The following is a 20,320-nucleotide window of genomic DNA, read 5'->3' on the forward strand; positions in this document are numbered from 1 at the left end:
AGGTTGCAGGCTCGATCCCCAGTAGGGGATGTGCAGGAGGCAGCCAATCAATGATTCTCTCTACTCATTGATGTTTCTAGCTCTTTCTCCCTCTCCCTTCCTTTCTGAAATCAATAAAAATATATAGAAATAACAATAAAGTAAAATTGTTTTAAAAAAGAAAGAGAGGAAATCAAGCCTTGAATACAATCAGGCTTCTGGTACGCATAATTAGAGGAATCCTGTCTTTAATTTGGCTGAGCTTGTTTAGGAAACTAGCTCAGCTAAATATTATAAGTTGGTTTTGGACAAAGTGATGTTGGATTTAAGCATCTAGAGCTCAGAGGTCTGGGTCAGAGATGCAAATTTAGAAGTTATCCACTGACTGAAACACAAATATAGAGATTATGCAGGGAAAGAGTATAGAAGAAAAAGGAAGAAGGACCTAGGATTAAGTCTTGAAGAACTCCAGCTCTAATGACTGAGTAGAAAATTATAAACCAGCAAAGGAGAGAGAGAAAAGTATCTAGAAAGATAGGAGAAAAGCCAATAAGACATTATGTCACAGAGTCAAAAGAAAATGAGTAATTCAGTAAGAAGGTAATGATTAATAGCATCAACTGAATGAAATAGGAGTCTTTCTCCTTATACAAATTTTACATCATCATCGGTATGGCTTCACTGCGAATTTTTACTTTTCTAATTACTCATGCTTATGTATACTTACTTAAAGTGTTCATCAGAAGGCCACTGTTGTTATGATATCTATTATGACTGGCATCTACATCAGGAATCCTGCATTGTGGCATGGCAGACATGGTAGGATCTCCAGAGATATAATTCCCTGGATCAGACGGAGAGGATCTGTCCTCTTCATCTTCTGAGTCACTGGAACTACTCTCACTGCTTGAAGATGATGAACTTTTAGAATCTGATGAACTATCACAACTACTCATCTGGTCCATCAGACTAGCTTCTGCCTTCAGTTCTGAAAATGTAACAGAAGTAAATAGTTAGGTTAAGTAAATAATATTAAATATAAATATTAAATACATATAATAAATTTTGAATGAGTTAGTTTCTAAGAAAGTGTTAACAAGAAATAAGACTAAACATACATTTACAGCTTTTTACTTTAAAGGCTTCTTTACTAATACAAAATGAAAAGTAACATCCTTCTCCTAACCTTCTTTAAGTTCCTTTAAGGGTACCCCCCTACCAGGAAAAATCACTTTCTTGTGACCATATATGTTTTTAAATTCTGCTTGGAAACTGTTATTTTAGATTTTGACACCCAACTCACATATTGTTACAGCCTGAGTTTACTCTTTGTCACTACCCAACTAAGAGTTAAAGAAAAAGAAAGAAGCAATTCAAATTTTCCTGCAAAAGCTGCATCCATGGACCCAAACTTTTCCTTTCCGGCTCTTCTCTGTAGTACCTCTTTCTCTCATTTCTGGACAACATACATACAAAGTTCAAAAAATTCCCCAATTAAAAAAAAATCTTCTCTATCATCAAGCCAAGCCTTACTTCAATGTTGAAATTACAAAAATTAGAAGACATAGGCAGTGTCTAAATCTAAGAACTACACTTATTTATACTATTATACTGAAATATACATGTAATTCAAATAAAATATGTTAAAAATGTGAAAGATTAAAACTGTAAAAATTAAAACTTATTTAGGCAGAAACCATCCCCCAATTCTTTTTCTTATTTCCCTAGTACATATAATACAATGCAATACATACAGATGAATTCCTTTTTTTGTCAGCTCTATAGAGGTATAATTGACAAAATTAAAGTGTACAACCAGTTAGTTTCTGTCATGAAAGTATATTACATTTTTGTCAAATGCTTTTTTGTATCTATTGAGATGATCAAAAGTTTTAGTCTTCATTCTGTTAACGTGGTGTATTGTGTTTATTGATTTACATACATAAACATTCTTGCATCCCAGGCAAAAAAAAACCCACACACATTTTAATCATGGTATATAATTATTTTAATGGGCTAGGTTTTTTTTTTGTTGAGAATTTTTGCTATGTTCAATAGATATTGGCTTGTAATTTGCTTTTCTGATAGTGTCCTTGTCTGGCTCTGGTATGAGAGTATTGCTGGCCTCATAAAATGAATTTTAAAGTGTTCCCTTATCTTCAATTTTCTGAAATAGTTTGAGAATAATTGGCATTAATTCTTCTTTAAGAAGACATTTAATAGACTTCATCAGTAAGGCTGAAAAAAATTTTTTTAAATCAAGAATGATAGTTGAGCCCTAGCTGGTTTGGTTCGGTGGACAGAGTGTTGGCCTGCAGACGGAAGGGTCCCAGGTTTGATTCCGATCAAGGGCACATGCCCAGGTTTCCGGGCTCAATCCCAGTAGGGGGCATGCAGGAGGCAGCCGATCAATGATTTTCTCTCAACATTCTATTTCTATCTCCCTCTCCCTTCCTCTCTGAAAAAAATAAAAATATATTTTTTAAAAAAAGAATGATAGTTGAAGTCACAGGGATGTAAAGGACAGCACAGGGAATATAGTCAATAATATTGTAATAACTACATATGGTGTTAGATGATTACTAGACTCATCAGAATGATCATTTCAGAAGTTATATATAAACTAGGAGCCCGTTGCACGAAGTTTCGTGCAATGGACTTTTCCTTCACCTGGCTGCCGGCACCAGTTATCCGCCAGCAGCAGTTTTCCTCTGGCCACCCGCCGATCAGAGCGCCTCCCGCCAGCGCGATCGGCCACCCCGAGAGGAACTCCGATCGGGAGGCGCTCTGATAGGGCGGGTGGCCAGAGGAAAACTGCTGCTGGCGGAAAACTGCTGCCAGCAGCCACGCAATTGGCCACCCCGAGTTCCGCCACCAGCGTCTTCCGCCGCGCCGGCCGTTTAACCCGGTGGGAGGAGCGGGGGGGGTGGGGACTCGCGAGTCCCCGCCCCCCGCTCCTCCCGCCAGCCAATCGGCCACTCTGAGTCCCGCCCCCCGCGCCTCCAGCCGGCCCAATCGTGGGCGTAGCGGAGTGATGGTAATTTGCATATTACCATTTTATTAGGTATGATGCCTAAACACTATGTTGGAGACTGGAAACTAATATAATATTGCATGTTGACTGTAATTGAAAAAATATTAAAAAAAAAGAATGAACTGAAATGTGTCAAATGTTCTTTCTACTGTTTTTTTTTTTTCTTTCTTTTTTAAAATTTGTTTGTTATTGATTTCAGAGAGAGGAAGAGAGAGGGATAGAAACATCAATGATGAGAGAGAGAATCATTGATCAGCTGCCTCCTGCACACCCCACACTGGGGATTGATGTGCCCTGATTGGAATGGAACCATGATCTCCTAGTTCAGGGGTCGAAGCTCAATCACTGAGCCACACCCACTGGGCTTTTTCTACTGTTTGTTTTTGAGATGGCTTTTGTTTTTTATTTTTAAATCTGGTGAATATTGATTGACTTTCGAAAATGCATATTTCCGGGAAAACTCCACTTAGTCATGATGTACTGTCCTTTTAATATATTAGCATTTCTCCACCTCAGCAATATTGGCATTTGGGGTTATATAATTCTTTGTTGCTGTTCTGTGCACTGCAGCATGTTTAGCAGCATCCCTAGCTTCTATCCACTAGATGCCAGTAGCACTGCTGCTCACCAGCTGTGACAACCAAAAATGTCTGCAGACATTGCCAGATGTCCCCCTAGGGGACAAAAATCATACCTAGTTGAAAACCACTGTCATATAATTGTTAAATTCAATTTGCTAAAATTTTGTTTAAAAATTTTGCATCTATATTTATAAGATATCGGTTTGTAGTTTGTTTGTTTTTTCCTTGTACTGTCTTTGTTGGGTTTTGGCTATAATAATTCTGACCTCGAGGAATGAATTATAAAGTATTCCCTCCTTATTTAATGATTTATTTTAGATTTATTTATCTTTATTGTTGAGGGTATTACAAATGTCCCCCTTTTTTTTCCTATTGCTCCTCTTCACCCAATTCCTGCCCCACCCCAGGTCTTTACCACACTATTGTCTGTGTCCATGGATTATGCATATGTGCATGTAAGTTCTTTGATTATTCCTCGCTGGTCCCCATCTCCCCTTCCCTCTGAGATCCATCAGTCTGTGCCATGCTTCCATGCCTCTGGGCTTATTTAATTTGTTGGTTTATTTTGTTCATTAGATTCCACACATAAGTGAGATCATGCAATACTTGTTTTTCTCTGACTAGCTTATTTCACTTAGCATAATACAGAGTTTGTATCAAATTGCTATCATTTCTTCCTTAAATGACTAGTAAAATTCTCCAGTGAAGCCACCTGTGGCTGGAAATTTGTGTGTTTATGGGGGTAGGGTTTTATTTTATTTTATTTTATTTATTGTTTAAAGTATTACATGTAGTATTACATATGTTTCCTTTTCCCCCCATTAACCTACCCCCACCCCCCGGCATATGCCCTCACCCCCCTAGTGTCTGTGTCCATTGGTTATGCTTATAAATGCATGTATTTAAGTCCTTTGCTTGATCTCTTACTCCCCCAACCCTCAGGGGTAGGGCTTTAAATACAACTCAATATTTTTAGAGGATTTGGGAATATTCACGTTATCTGTTTCTTCTTGAGTCAATTTTGTACCCTTTAAGGAGCTGGTCCATTTCATCAAATTTATGGGTGCACACAGAGGGAATAAGAGTTTAAGTAACATTCCCTAGGCCACACAGCTGGTACATGATACAGCTGAGATTTCAGTGCAAGTAGTCTGACTCCAAAGATGACATTCTTAGTTACCACATATACTACGTCTAACAGAGACCAAAAGCTGGTTCTTTGAAAATTGAAATATATCAAATTCTAGCAATATTGATCAAGAAAATGAGAAAGACATGGCACAAATAATCAGTGTTAGGAATATAAAGGGCCGTAACTATGAATATTGTAGGGCTTTGTATGGATAAATTAAGCTGACCGTTTGAAAAATGTGAATTAAACTGACAAGTTTCAAGACAAAATTAAATAAAGAATAAAAAAAAAAAACCTGAGTAAACCTAAAGTCAGTAAAGAAATTTACCCACACTGTCAAGAATCAGAAAAACCTATTATATACAAACTGTTTCAATGAATAGAAAAGTATCTTGTATATAAATCCTTTAGAGTACATTCAGACATGTGCACAGATAGACAGGAAAAGGAGAAGAATGTGTTGGAAAGTAAAGACTCCTGTAATTGTTTTTAAAAAACCTAAAGCCAAAGTGGCAAAATGTTAAATCTAAGTTGTAGATGTATGATTTGTTATATTATTACCTGCATTTTCTGTATGTTTGAAATATTCACTAAGAAGTTTTAAAGGTTAGTTGAAATCATGTATGGGAAGACTTGGCACATAGTATTTACCTACAAAAATATAATGTAAAAATTTTACAGTATGGATAGAAATTGAAAGTTGCATTATGGTGGTGAGATTGAGTGATTTTATATTAACATTATTCTTCAACATTATATTATCTTCTAAATAAATAATAATTGTCTAAAAATTAACAAGTTCATTATAAAAATTCAAATAATTTGCACATAAAAAATGAAAGGTTCCTATAATCCAAACTCCTAAAGATAATGCTTACATTTTAGTATAATTCTTCCAAGTTCTTTCATGCATCTACAAACTTATACAAATTTTGTTTTAAAAAATTATTCATCCAACACATATATTACATGTAAAATTTTCTTTTTTCTTAATAAAATATCTGGATATCCTTCTTTGTTACTAAAAATGTGGTCTCTTTTTAAAAAATTGATGTGCAGTATTTGATGGGCACTTGGGATTTTTCCATTTTTTCCCTAATATGAAAAATGCTGCATGGAACATTCTTATGTGACTGATATAGATATATCTATGTGTATATCTAATATATCTATCTGCACAAGTTTTGCTTTAAGAGAAATTTCTAGGTAAGGGATATGCACTTTTTATCTTAATAGTTATTAGCAAATAAGGATGACGATAATAATAAATCCTCATATAGTACTTACTATGTACTAGACACTGTTCCAAGTGCTTTGCAGAAAAAAATTGCTCTATAAAAATTAATATGTGCCAATTTATAATTTCTTAAAAATGTATGAACTACTTGTTTCCCTTTATGTTCTTTCCACTACTGAATGTTGACAAATGTTTTAGCTACTTCCAATCTTATACATGAAAAATTATCTGTTAATCTTAAAATTTGCATTTTAAAAGCATTAGTGAGTTTCACCAATCTATCTATATAAAAGCCTTAGCAACCATTAGGACAGAATGACTGGAACGACTGGTCAACCAGTCGCTATGATGCGCACTGACCACCAGGGGGCAGGTGCTCAACACAGGAGCTGCCCCCTGGTGGTCAGTGTGCTCCCACAGAGGGAGCGCCACTCAGCCAGAAGCCGGGCTCACGGCTGGCGAGCGCAGCTGTGAGTCTCTCCCGATTCCACAGCAGCACTACTGAACGGTGAGCGACAGCAGCAGGCACAGTGGGCTGGGATGAGCGTGAGTGGCATGGTGCCGGTCCTGGTTCAGGCTCCTCCCTGGCCGCCTGCTGCTTGGTGCACTGCTACATCCCTCAGCAGTTGGACATCCCCCAAGGGGTCCTGGATTGCGAGTGACTATGTCATAGCTTATAAACTGCTATATCCCACACACAGTTTAACAAGGAAGGTGGCTTCTCTAGTATTTGAAAAAGAGATCTGCCGAAACCGGTTTGGCTTGGTGGATAGAGCGTCGGCCTGCGGACTCAAGGGTCCCGGGTTTGATTCCGGTCAAGGGCATGTACCTTGGTTGCGGGCACATCCCCAGTGGGGGGTGTGCAGGAGGCAACTGATCGATGTTTCTCTCTCATCGATGTTTCTGACTCTCTATCCCTCTCTCTTCCTCTCTGTAAAAAATCAATAAAATATAAAATAAAATAAAAGAAAAAAAAAGAAAAAGAGATCTGTGGCTGCTTAATCCTAATTCATCAGAAGACTCTCCAAACTGTCCACATCCTGTTTATTCTACATGGGGATGAACATGCATTCCTATATATTGGGAACAGTCTCTGAGATTTAAAAATTAAAACCTGGCAAGGCTACTCTAACACTGAAAAATCAGGATGATGCAGTGATGACATGCATGGACTCTGGCTTGCACATTTTGCAGTCAGCCCTGAGTCTGACACTTATAACTGTGTGACAAAGCCAATTACTTAACTTCTCTCTGCTTCAGTTTTTCCACCTGTACGATGGGGAAAATTGTACTACTGCCTCAGAAGGATCATGTTATGTACTACTTTTTATAATCAGGGCAAAAAAATGTAGCTGCCCATACACAGCAAAGTATGGTCACTGGTGCATGCAGCATCTTGGATTGCAAGAGGGATGTGTGACTAAGCCGGCCTAAGCTGGCAGGCGGACATCCCTTGAGGGGTTCCAGACTGCAAGAGGGCGCATGCCAGGCTGAAGGACCACCCCCCGCCCCAGGGATGTCGTGCACTGGGCCTCTAGTTAACAAATAATATTGACCACCACTAAACTCTGTTTTACATATAAATGTAAACCTACTTTTGCCCCACCCAGTATTTATTTAATAGCCAATGTATATTTTATGTTGTGAGACAGATTTAAGCCCATACAGAAATTTTGCATGTGATAAAAATGGCTCTACATATCAGCAAAAGAAATGATGGCTTATTCAATAAATGGATATTGATATATAATACTGTTTATCAATACAATATGTTGATTATCAATACTATTTATTGATACTGTTGGGGCAGAGGGAAATTTGGATTCTTATTTCTTAAACTAAAATTCCAGATAGCTCAAAGATGTCAATGTAAACATTAAACCATAGAAACACTAATACAAGTGCCAGGCATCTAGATATAAATCTGAAAACATGATTCAACTATCGCAGGAGGCACGGGCAGAGTAGGGTCAAGACAATATTTAAAAGAAGGCTGTCTGCCCTAGCTGGTCTGGCTCAGTGGATAGAGTGTCGGCCTGCGGACTGAAGGGTCCCGGGTTCAATTCGGGTCGAGGGCACATGCCCAGGTTGCGGGCTCAATCCCGGGAGGGGGTGTGCAGGAGGCAGCCAATCAATGATTCTCCTTCATCATTGATGTTTCTAGCTCTCTCTCCCTCTCCCTTCCTCTCTGAAATCAACAAAAATATGTTTAAAAAAAAAAAGACTTAGGAACAGGCTATACTAGTATATATATCTCAACATAAATTCTTATACAAAGTTAGATCTTATGCTTGGATCATGTTAACTTACTCTCTACTATACAAAGCTTCAATACAATGCTTTTATTAAGGTCTCTGCTACAAAAACTGACACACAGAGAGGAACTTCTTGTATTGTAAAATTATCATTGACGATACTATATCATTTAATACTCCCTAGAATGGGTTCCATATGATGAACTTCTTTTAGAATTTAGTAACAGGGAAGTCTAGTTCTTTAGAACCTGTCTCTTAGATAATCCAAAATATGCTATTGAGGTCTTTATTTTTGTTTTAGTGTCTAGGAAGCTCAGATCTAAATTTAATGTTTTATTTATTAACAAATTTGCTTCCTCTTCCCCTTTAATACCATGATTTTCTTTTCCAGTATTTTTCTGTATATATGTAGATTAATGACATCATGATTCGAATCCATTTTGGAAGCAGATATGATATAATAATAAAATTCAAAACCCCTTTTGCAAAAAAGGGCTCTGAGCTTATATCTTCTTTATTGTTAGTAAAGGGGCCACTAATATATTAGGGGACTAATACTATACTGGGCCTAGAAGAGGGCAAGTGGAATTGGATTGCTACATGTAAGTTACATAGGATAAGTGCAGAGGCAAATATACAGAAGCAAATATACTTTGGTGACCAGGGTCTTATTACTACCACAATTACTATAACACTAACACCAAAACTGCAGCTAGAAAAAGATGGAGATTTAAATGTTCTTACTTTCAAAAGGACTGTGCCTCCCTAGAAATTCTTTCTGCTCAGAAGTGAGCAGCAATTCAGAGGAACTTGCCTGCTGCTTCCGCTTACTATATCTCCTCACTTCACTACTGTTTTGGTGACATCTTAGACATCTATAGTCTGGCTATGCATAAAGAACTTCGACAGGAAGATGCTGTGAAGAACTGAATTTGAATCATCACAACTGTCAAAAAGAAGAAAACTCCAGTTACATATATCTAAACACTTTTTCCCCTGAATAATAAAAAAGATACATAATTACAGATACCCTAAATACCTTATATAGATACATAATTACAGAATACCTTAAATCTATACTCTTCCTCCCCCAAATCCATAATAATAAAATATATTATGCTCTCAATAAACCTTTACAGTTAATTCCCTTGTTAATTAAAAAGAAAAATTTCACTTATTCTTAATAATTGCTTGTAAAGGAACATTATATACGCTTAGATTTTACCTCTTTCAATATCATCCATTGGAGATGTTGGGGACATCTTGTCTTCGGATGGAAAATCTTTTATAAGATTGGGAGTCCTAGTTAAATTCCACATTTGTTGCTGCTGATGCTCTACACGAGACTGGATTTTACTGCTTCCTTCAACTCTGCAATTAAGAATATCTAAAGGTCAAAAAAGATATGATGGCAATATAACAACAATTTCAATTTACAAAGTTACTAACACTGACCAGTTATTCTTTTCCCTAGACATCTGTAAATGGTACTCAAGAATTAAAACATTAATTAAATTCATTATTTAACACATATTTCAGGATCCCTGATATATATGCAGGGCATATACACAGTTCCATTGAGGGATACAAGTGTGAATATAAACAAAACCACTGCTCAAAATTGAAGAGTTAAGATATACACAAATGCCTAAAATAAAATATACCTAAACTCTAAGAAGAGTTTATAACACAATTATATTTGACTTTTCTCTCCTTTTTCCAGTCACCAAATTCTGTCAGTTCTCCCTTGTATGCATTTTCCTGTTTCCCACATAGTTTCACTTTACTCAGTTTGTTTGGTGTATTAATGTTTCAAAACAAAACTATTTTTAATTAAAAAATTTAATCCTTAGTTTAAAAAATTTAATACATAATCACTGCCAATGGAGCCTTTAAGACGTCCTAATTTCATAGTTAATATTGAAGGTATTAACTTCAACCTACCTTTATGACCTTACTTTTAATACACTATCAACCTCACTCCTCACTTTCCAATACTTATTTATACGCAGGCACAGAGACAAATCTCTGCCTTATTCAAACAGGTCTTATTCATTGGCCCCAAATAAGTCAGATATATTCCTGCCTTCAAATATCCTCATGTTCTCTCTGATCAATTAAATCAGTCATTTTCAAACTTTCCTACCAATAAAAAATCACCTGGGAACTCATATATTTAATAAGCATGAAAGGTAATTCTTATCACCAAGTATGTTTAGGGTGGAAAAGCCCTAAATCTTAACCTCCTCTCAAATTATATCAATAAGGGCTCCCTGAATGCTCCAAGCAACCATAATCTTTCTCTTCCTTTAATTCCTAAAGCAATTTTTATCTATACTATTTGCATAGCTTTGAGAGCAAATCCCTTATATTATACTAGAGGCCCAGTGCACGAAATTCAAACACGGGGGGGGGGGGTCCCTCAGCCTGGCCAGCACCCTCTCACAATCTGGGACCCCCTCGGGGGATGTCTTACTGCAGGTTTAGGCCCTGTTCCCCTCAGGTCTAAACCTGCAGACGGACATCCCTTGGGCCTAAACCTGTAGTCGGACATCCCTCTCGCAATCCGGGACTGCTGGCTCTTAACCGCTTGCCTGCCTGCCTGCCTGATCGCCCCTAATCACTCTGCCTGCCTGCCTCATTGCCCCTAACCACTTGCCTACCTGCCTGATCGCTCCTAACCACTTGTCTGCTTGCCTCATTGCCCCTAACTGCTCACCTGCCTGCCTGATCGCCACTAACCTCCTCTGCCTGCCTGCCTAATTGCTCCTAACCACTCTGCCTGCCTGCCTGATGCCCCTAATTGCTCGCCTGCCTGCCTGATCACCTCTAACCCCTCTGCCTGCCTGATCGCCCCTAACCGCCTCTGCCTCCCTGCCTCCCTGCTTGATAGCCCCTAACCGCTCACCTGCTTGCCTAATCACCCCTAACTGCTCGCCTGCCTGCCTGATCACCCCTAACAACCTCTGCCTTCGCGGCTTCGTCCGGAAGGTCGTTTGGCTGTCCGGTCTAATTAGCATATTACGCTTTTATTATTATAGATAGCAATTAATGCACCTGCCTAATTCCAAAAAAAGATATGAGATGGCTATATTCTCTTATTGACTTTCCTAATAGAATTATATGTTAACCCAATTAAAATGCAGAAATTTCGAGGTTAGTACTTATATAGAAAACTTTCCTTCTCCAAGTGCCTTACATATTCTAGGTGTTCAAGACACTTTTACTAATGAAGATGAAATCATGTTGAAGAGTACATAATGGCTCCTTTCAGTCCAGTTCTATATAGAAGAAATTATATCTATACATGTAGAAAATATTCAGAAACAAAACAAGTTTTTATGTATCACAGAGAGAAATGGTACAAGCTTGTGGCTAAGGCTCTCCACCAAATTTAAACTTGAAAAAAGGTTAAAACATTTTTGTATCACATAGAAATAACCCTTATATAATAATGTGGCTTAATCAAATAGTTTTTTTCACTGACATTTCCTTAGCAATTATGTGCTGATAAAAGAATTTATTTTGTTAACCACATACCTTGTTTTTTTTACAGTGATGTTGCTGCTCAGTTTTTCTAGTCGACATTCTCCAGTATCATGGTTAATTATCAAAATGCACTCTTTTAAGTAAGGTTTCTTTGAACCTTTAAAAACAGTTACTGGTGAAGTTGATCCCTGTTTAAAAAGTTAATTATCAGTACTTGAAATTTATCATATAAATTCAGTTGGGAGGGACTTTGAGATCTTCTGTTTCTCAAGCTATACTTCAAGTCACCTACCTAAGTTTAGTAAAAGTCAAAGATGAAGAGAGGCTGAGATCTTAAAGTTGCTATCCTTGAGGAAAGGGAATAGAGAAAGTAATTTCCCTGAGTCAGTAAAGATTTGTTTCATTCGTCTACAACAGGTAATTGGGATTCAATTCTAATACAACCAATATATTTTACAGATAAGGGAACAGAAGCCCTGAATCATATTTTCTATCCCTTTTCTTCCTTTATAAGTTTAGTTTTAAAAATCTTGTATTTTCTTAAAATGGTGCTTTCCTATGCAGATTAAGGAAAATTAATGTATCAAGAAACACCTGTTAGAGTAAACCCACTGATTAAACTTAGCATTATGAAAGGTGGGACAACCAAACATTATATACTTCATGATGTGATATAAAAGAAAGTATGCAGCATCATCCAAAAACAAACAAAACAAAAACCCACAAATAATCTAACTCTCACCCAGTCTTTAAATACTATAATTACCAGTTTACAGGAAATATGAAGAATAAAGGAACAAGTTAATACCAGACAGAACTAATTTGAAACCCAGAACAAAGGTATATTCTCTACGACAAATAACCTGGTTTCTCTAACAAACTAATTGTACAAAAAGGGGAAGGGACATTTACAAAATAAAAGATACTTAAGAAACATAGTCAAAATATTATAGAAACTCTAATTTGGATTCCTAGGGGGAAAACTGTAAAAAGACATTTCTGAGAGCATCATGAAAATGTGACTATGGATCCAGTATTATAATTAATTCTGCTACATGTAACAACAGCATGTTACTTAGGTAAAAAAAGAAAAATCCTTGTCAGTTAGAGATGCATATATAAGCATTTATGAAATGGCATAATATCTGGGATTGCTTTAAAATATACCAGGAAAAAAAGTGGTAGAAGAATATATAAAAAATATTAGCGAAATGCTGATAATTATTGAAGCTCAGTGATGAGTACATGGGGGTTCATTATACTATACTATCTTCCATAATAAAAAGTTAAAGAAACCTAGATCAGTGGTCGGCAAACTCATTAGTCAACAGAGCCAAATATCAACAGTACAACGACTGAAATTTCTTTTTAGAGCCGAAAACCGACTTCTGCGCATGGGCCACGAAGTTTCAATTGCATTGTACGTGCGCGCCCGCACGTGGTATTTTGTGGAAGAGCCACACTAAAGGGGCCAAAGAGCCGCATGTGGCTTGCGAGCCACGGTTTGCTGACCACTGACCTAGATCATTGCTCACAACCAATGTGTTCTCACGACCTATGTGTTCCTCCTCCCTCCTTCATGTGCATCCCTCAGTCTTTAAGGAATTTTATGTTTATCATCTTTTAACTTTATTCCATACATATGTATCCTTAAACAATAAAGTGTTATATTTACTTGTTTTTTACTTTATAAAAATGCATTAAAATGTTAAAACATTCATTATAATAATTTTGTCAAACAAACAGTAATATTAGATCAGGTTAGAAAAGGGTGACTTCTGCCGAAACCGGTTTGGCTCAGTGGATAGAGCGTCGGCCTGCGGACTCAAGGGTCCCAGGTTCGATTCCGGTCAAGGGCATGTACCTTGGTTGCGGGCACATCCCCAGTAGGGGGTGTGCAAGAGGCAGCTGATCGATGTTTCTCTCTCATTGATGTTTCTAACTCTCTATCCCTCTCTCTTCCTCTTTGTAAAAAATCAATAAAATGTATTAAAAAAAAAGAATAAAAAAAGAAAAGGGTGACTTCTAAAAAGACTAAAGGGTATATCATATTTTAAAAGTTAACAATCATTAGAGATTTAACATGTAACACAAGAAGTAATATGAGATAAATTAGGTAAAGATACCATAAATGGGGGGTAGATTAGAGACTTCTGAAAGGCAGGGAGAGAAAATGATGAAACCAAAAGAAAAGAACAGGTTTTTCACCTCACATCTAAGACTTAAAAAAATCTATAGGAAATCAAGCATGCAAGGTACACAGACAAGAACGTCTGGAGTGGCCTTAGAAGAGTGAGATGTGGAGCACTGAGGTGAAGCACAGGTAATGTGACGAGCCAGAAACATGATCATGACAAAACAAATGGGGCTACTTGGCTGGTAAGTATATTTTTCAAATGTCCTGGCTGAAAACAAGTGACTATGATACCCCAAAATAGCAAGGACTCCAAATTACAGTTGATAGAGATTCATGCAATGTATTTTTATTAAAGATATTTGTATTATTACCTAGAATAGAATACATCTTAAAATTATAATACATTATTGTACTCTTGAGTTACTAAGGAATAAGGATTAGATCATAAATTTTTGAATTGCTCCTAGCAACTAAACTACGAAGCCCTTCACAGACACTCAATGAATGTTGAATACCAACAATATGAACATTTTTACTGTAATTAACAAGTTAAATAAGACTTTCATAGTCTCTATACCTGTCTTTCACACTTTGAACAAGTTTTAAAAAATTAAACTTTTTGTCCTCATGAAATTGAGCACCATTATTATTTTATTTATATTTTTGTAAGTCATTGATATATTTCATTATCTTGGGAAAATTAAAAAAGGGACTGAAATACAGTTGACTATATTTTGGTGGTAATAAAGATATAATTTTCATCTTACTATTTTATATGGAATTTATTGGTACAATATTGATTAATAAAATTATGTTTCAGGTATACAATTCTATAATACAACATCTGTATATTGTATTGTGCGTTTACCATCCCAAGTCAAGTCTCCTTCCAGCACCATTTATCCCTCCTTACCCTGTTCTATCTCTACCCATCCCCACTTCCCTCTGGTAATCACCATACTATTATCTGTGTCCATGAGTCTTTCTTTTTTTTTTCTCTCTCTTTGCTAATCCTTTCATACTTTTCACCTAGCCCTCAACCCTTCTCCTCTGACAGCTGTCAGCGTGTTCCCTGTATCCAAAGTCTATCTCTACTTTATTTTGTTCATTGATTCCATGCTGGAGGCTAATTCCAGCATGTCATAATAAATACAGTAAGTCCTCAAAAGGTTGATGGGCTTCTATATTCAGCAAGGCTGAATACATGTTATTGCCTACTGGAATGGCCAAAAGCATTTCCCCAAACCTGAAGATTGCATATATTATTGCCTGTTACCAGACAGCTGAGGGGATTTCAATTTACATGTTATTGCCTCCTGCTGGCCAAACAGCTGAACAGCCAAGGGCAGTGGTCAGCAAACTCATTAGTCAACAGAGCCAAATATCAACAGTACACCGATCGAAATTTCTTTTGAGAGCCAAATTTTTTAAACTTAAACTTCTTCTAACGCCACTTCTTCAAAATAGACTCACCCAGGCCGTAGTATTTTGTGGAAGAGCCACACTCAATGGGCCAAAGAGCCGCATGTGGCTCGCGAGCCACAGTTTGCCAACCACAGGCCAAGGGCATTTCCCCCAACCTGACAATGCCTACTGTATACTAAATCTTACCTTTGATATGTGTATCTGCTTTGCTATAGGGCAAAATCCTATCTAATAAAGAGGGAATATGCTAATTGACCATCACTCCATCACAAAGATGGCTGCACCCACAGCTGAAGCCAAGTTCCCATAAGGAGCCTTAACGAGCAATCAGCAGGGACCTGAGGCTACACCCTTCCCCGCCCCCGTAGGGCTTGACAGGGGACCTCAGGCCGCACCCCCCCCCAGGTGGGGCTTGACAGGAGATGTCAGGCCGCGCCCCCCACCTCGGCACCAGGCCGGGGAACCTCAGGCTGCCCCCCCGCCCCAGCGCCAGGCTGGGGGACCTCAGGCCGCACCCCCCACCAGATGGGGCTTGACACGGGACTTCAGGCCACGCCCCCAACCCCGGCACCAGACTGGGGAACCTCAGGCCGCACCCCCCGCCCCAGCACTGGGCCAGGGGACCTGAGGCTGCACCCCCCTGCCTGGCGGGGCTTGACAGGGGACCTCAGGCCGTGCTCACCACCCAGTGGGGCTTGATGGGGGACCTCAAGGTGCACCCCCAGTGCTGGGTCGAGGGAACTCAGGTCATGCCCCCCGCCCAGCAGGGCTTGACGGGGGACCTGAGACTACACCCCTCTGCCAGTGGGGCTTGATGGGGGACCTGAGGCTGTGCCCCCCTCCTGGTGCCGGGCCAGGCGACCTGAAGCTGCGACCCCCCGTCCCCCGCCTGGCGAGGCTTGACGGGGGACCTCAGGCCATGCCCCCCACCCAGCGGGGATTGACAGGGGATCTCAGGCCATGTTCCCCACCTGGCGGGGCTTAACGGGGGACCTCAAGGCATGCCCCCTGTCCCGGTCTGGGCTGGGGGACCTCAGGCCATGCCCCCTGTCCTGGCGCCGGGCCAGGGGACCTGAGGCTACGTCCCCTGCCCGGCAGGGCTTGACAAGGGTGGGACTGGCTGGGTCTGGATCTAGCCCAATGGGGGCGGGGGCCGGCCGGGTCTGGGTCTCACGTGATTTTGAGGCACATGTGGGTGGATGGGGACTTGACTCTGGGTCACGTGGTGTGCCCCAGACTCTGACAGGAGGAAGGTTTTCACATACATTTTACTAATTTTCTTTCATCTCTGACACTTCTATTATAGAGAAAGGGCAAATAGCAATATTAAATTATTTCCTCTAATTAATCCCCTTTTAATGTGCACGAATTTCGTGCACCGGGCCACTAGTGTGGGAATAAAAAGAGCCCTGGGTCCGGAGACTCAGAGAACTTAGCTACTACAGCTAAGCTTCCTCTGGCTCCCCCATGGATTACAAATTTATATTATATTTCTAGTCTCTTTATTAATTTACACGCAGCCTTTCTCCAGATTCCTGAACCCTTCTAGATGCTGGATATCACCCCAGCATTAATTCCACATATAAGTGAAATAGTATGGTACTTGGCTTATTTCACTTAGCATAACACTCTCCAGGTCCCTCCATGCTGTTGCAAAAGGTAAGATTTCCTTCTTTTTTATGACTCAGTAGTATTCCATTGCATAAATGTACCACAGCTTTTTTATCCACTCATCTACTGATGGGCACTTGGCCTACTTCCAAATGCTGGCTATTGTAAATAAAGCTACAATGAACCTAGAGGTATATATATTCTTTTGAATTAGTGTTTGGGATTTCTTTGGATATATTCCCAGAAGTGAAATTGCTGGGCCATAAGGTAGTTCCATTTCTAATTTTTTTGAGGTAATTCCATACTGCTTCCTGCATTCCCACAAACAGTGCACAAGGATTCTCTTTTCTCCACATCCTCGCCAAAACTTCCTGTTTGTCTATTTATAGATGATAGCCATTCTGACAGTTGTGAGGTGATATCTCATTGTGGTTTTAATTTGCTTTTCTCTGATGATTAGTGACATTAAGCATCCTTTCATATGTCTATTGGTATTTATTTATTTATTTATTTATTTATTTATTATTGAATTTACTGGGGTGACATAGGTTCACAAAACCATACAGGTTTCAAGTGTAACAACCCTTATTTTAAACTTTAATTATTCCCAGTATCTTATACCATACCCCAAGAAAGGGGTGTTAAAGTACCAAGAGACTCCTAAGTATATGAACCATCCTTGCCTCTAAATAATGTGTGTTTTTTAAATTGATCTGAGAGAGAAAAAGAGAGAGAAAGAGAAAGAAATCGGTTGCCTCCCAAACGTGTCTCGACTGGGGATGGAGCAGGCAACCTGGTTATGTGCCCTTACTGGGAATCAAACCTGCCACCTCTTGGTGTGTGGGATGATGCTCCAACCAAATAACCAACTGAGGCACACCAGCCAGGCAGGTCGCCTCTAAATAACTATTGAATACATCCTATCATCTCCTGCTGTTTACTGCTGTTACCCAACTCAGAACATTTTGGTGGTGTTTAAGATATAATTTTCATCGTACTATTTTTTATTTGATTTATTGGTACAATATTGATTAAAAAATTACTAAGTTTCAAGTATACAATCATCATCTCATCTAGATTACTGTTATTTTCCTCCATACTCTCCTTCCAGTTTTGTTTCTTATCTGCTGACAGGCAAATTGATCATGCCTGATTATAAATACCAGAAAAGGAAGTAATCAGTAATGAAATGGAAATGTACAATAGTATTCCTAAAGTAACATGAGGGGGGGAGGGAAGGGAGAAAAAGAAAGAAGAGATGCCTGAAACTAAATAAAGAACAAAAATGAAGAAATAAATCAAAATAACTAATAAACATACAAAATGATAATAAACATACAAAATGATAGAAGTAAAAATTAAGTATGTCAACTTTGAATTAAATGTGTATATAATTCTCTTAGTAAAAATAGAATGTGTCAAACTGGGTTTAAAAATGAAACAATATTCTGTTAACAAAAGATATACTTAAAACAAAATGTCAGCTAAATAAAAGGAAAAGAACTAAGATTCCATGAATATGCAAACAGAAAGCAAAGGTGGCAATATTAATATCAGATAAGGTAGCATTTAAGCTTAAAAATCACCAAAACAGGATAAAAAGGGTTGATTATGTAATGATAAAAGATATAATTAATTTAAAAATATAACTACAACAAGCTGTTAAAATAGGACTCTGGTATTAAATTAGGCTGAAATCTCCAGAATGTGGTGGGCTATTTTCCCATATGAGCTAAGTAAACTTAATGAAAGGAATCAGATTGGGTTCAATATATAGAATGGCATAATAGTCCACCAAACATACTAGTATAGAACTCTCATAAGTCCAAGGTTTGAGGGATAAAATCATAAGCAACCAGTAAAGATGCATTTCCTACATAATAGGAATTGTAGTTGGAAGTTTCCGGTGGGCTATTTCATTGAGGCCTACAAAAGTACCCCATAAGATAGTCAGCACTAAAAATATGCCAAACTTGGACTGCACCAATGACAAATTATAACAGTCTTTTCCTTTCAAAATTCAACATTTTGAAATTTTATAGCAGTCAACCATATAGAACTGTTTATAAAGAAAAGAGATTTGCAATGCCCAATATTAACCAACTATATTGTCTTTATTTTTTATTAGTTTCTTCTATTTAATATTATCAAAACAAACAAACACCTAGAGAAATGAGAATTAGAAAATCTACCCTACTGAAGAACCATCAGAACCTTCTTAAAAGTATCTATAATAATAAAAGCATAATATGGTAATTAGACCGGACATCCTTCCGGACGAAGCTGGGGCTGCAAGGGCTGAGCCCCTTGCACGAATTTCGTGCATCGGGCCTTTAGTAGTATAATAAAAGTTCTATTTTATGGGATGATTCCAAGCTTCTAAGTATTTTTACCAGAAATGAATTCATAAAGAAAATAGGAGAATCTAAATGCCTCAAACTAATAATCATTGCAGTTCCATAAAATACCTACAAAATTAAGAACTCTGAAGAGTAAACCTCCTACTTGTTTTTAAGAAGTTCTTTAATTAAAAAGGAAAAATTCACAAAGTTCAGTTGAAATTGTAATTTCTATTCTTATTCATAATTATTTAAGGACTGCAAGCAGAAAAATATTTGCTCTTCACAGGTGGTAATTTTAACAATTCTCTTTCATTCTAGCTGTCTAAAAGAGTTACAGGATAGGTTCAAACACTTATGCATTACACAAAGGTCCTTTACTACCTGATTATTAAATACCTTTCCAACTCTCAGTATGTCCCCAAATGCATCCCTTCTCACCTAGCCAAAGTAGCTTATATATAGTTCTTCAAATGTAACAGACTCTTCAGTTGCTTTGTCTTAGCCCATTATCTTTTTCTTTTCTTCACCTAGGCAACTTCAAAATAGTATATCCTCTTGTCTCATTTCCCTCTCCTGGCTGAGTTACCTCACTTTTGTACTCCCATAATACTCTGTATATAACCTTATGATAGTCCTTATGTTTCTATATTATAAACCATTATTTCCTGTCTTCCTCATTAAATAACATTTTTTTAGGACACTGACCGTGTCTAATATATCTCTGTATTCCCAATAGCTACCTAATGCATGAATTGTGTAATTATTTCATTTAAATTCAGTGGAAATCTTAAAAAATATCCCTTTAGTCTAAATATATAGAAATAGGTCAGCCGGTATGGCTCAGTGGATTGAGCGTCGTCCCCTGAATTACGAGGTTGCTGGTTGGATTCCCGATCAGGCATATGCCCGGGTTGTGGCCCCGATCCCCAGTAGGGGGCGTGCAGAAGGCAGCCCAATGATGTTTCTCTATCATGGATGTTTCTATTTTCTCTCCTTCTCCCTTCCCCTCTCTCTAAAAAATCAGTAAAAAAAAATAATAATAATAAGTAAAATAAATAAATATATAGAAACTAGAGGCCCGATGGACAAAATTCATGC

At 38.1% G+C, this 20,320-nt stretch overlaps 1 protein-coding gene across 2 annotated transcripts in view; it reads right to left on the reverse strand.

The window, feature by feature from the left end:
• Nucleotides 1-20,320, reverse strand: part of EAF2 (ELL associated factor 2) — a 42,242-nt gene that overhangs the window by 12,764 nt on the left and 9,158 nt on the right. The window contains exons 3-5 of one of the 2 annotated variants that reach the window (XM_079767122.1): nt 11,759-11,895; nt 9,444-9,589; nt 707-967 (exon numbers count right to left, since the gene is read on the reverse strand). In XM_079767122.1, the coding sequence (XP_079623248.1) occupies nt 707-967; nt 9,444-9,589; nt 11,759-11,895 (544 nt within the window). The remainder of the gene's footprint in view (nt 1-706; nt 968-9,443; nt 9,590-11,758; nt 11,896-20,320) is intronic. The other variant, XM_079767123.1, reaches the window with a different exon arrangement.

This window comes from Cnephaeus nilssonii (genome assembly GCF_951640355.1).
Source record: "Cnephaeus nilssonii genome assembly, chromosome: 3".
Classification (NCBI taxonomy): Eukaryota; Metazoa; Chordata; class Mammalia; order Chiroptera; family Vespertilionidae; genus Cnephaeus; species Cnephaeus nilssonii.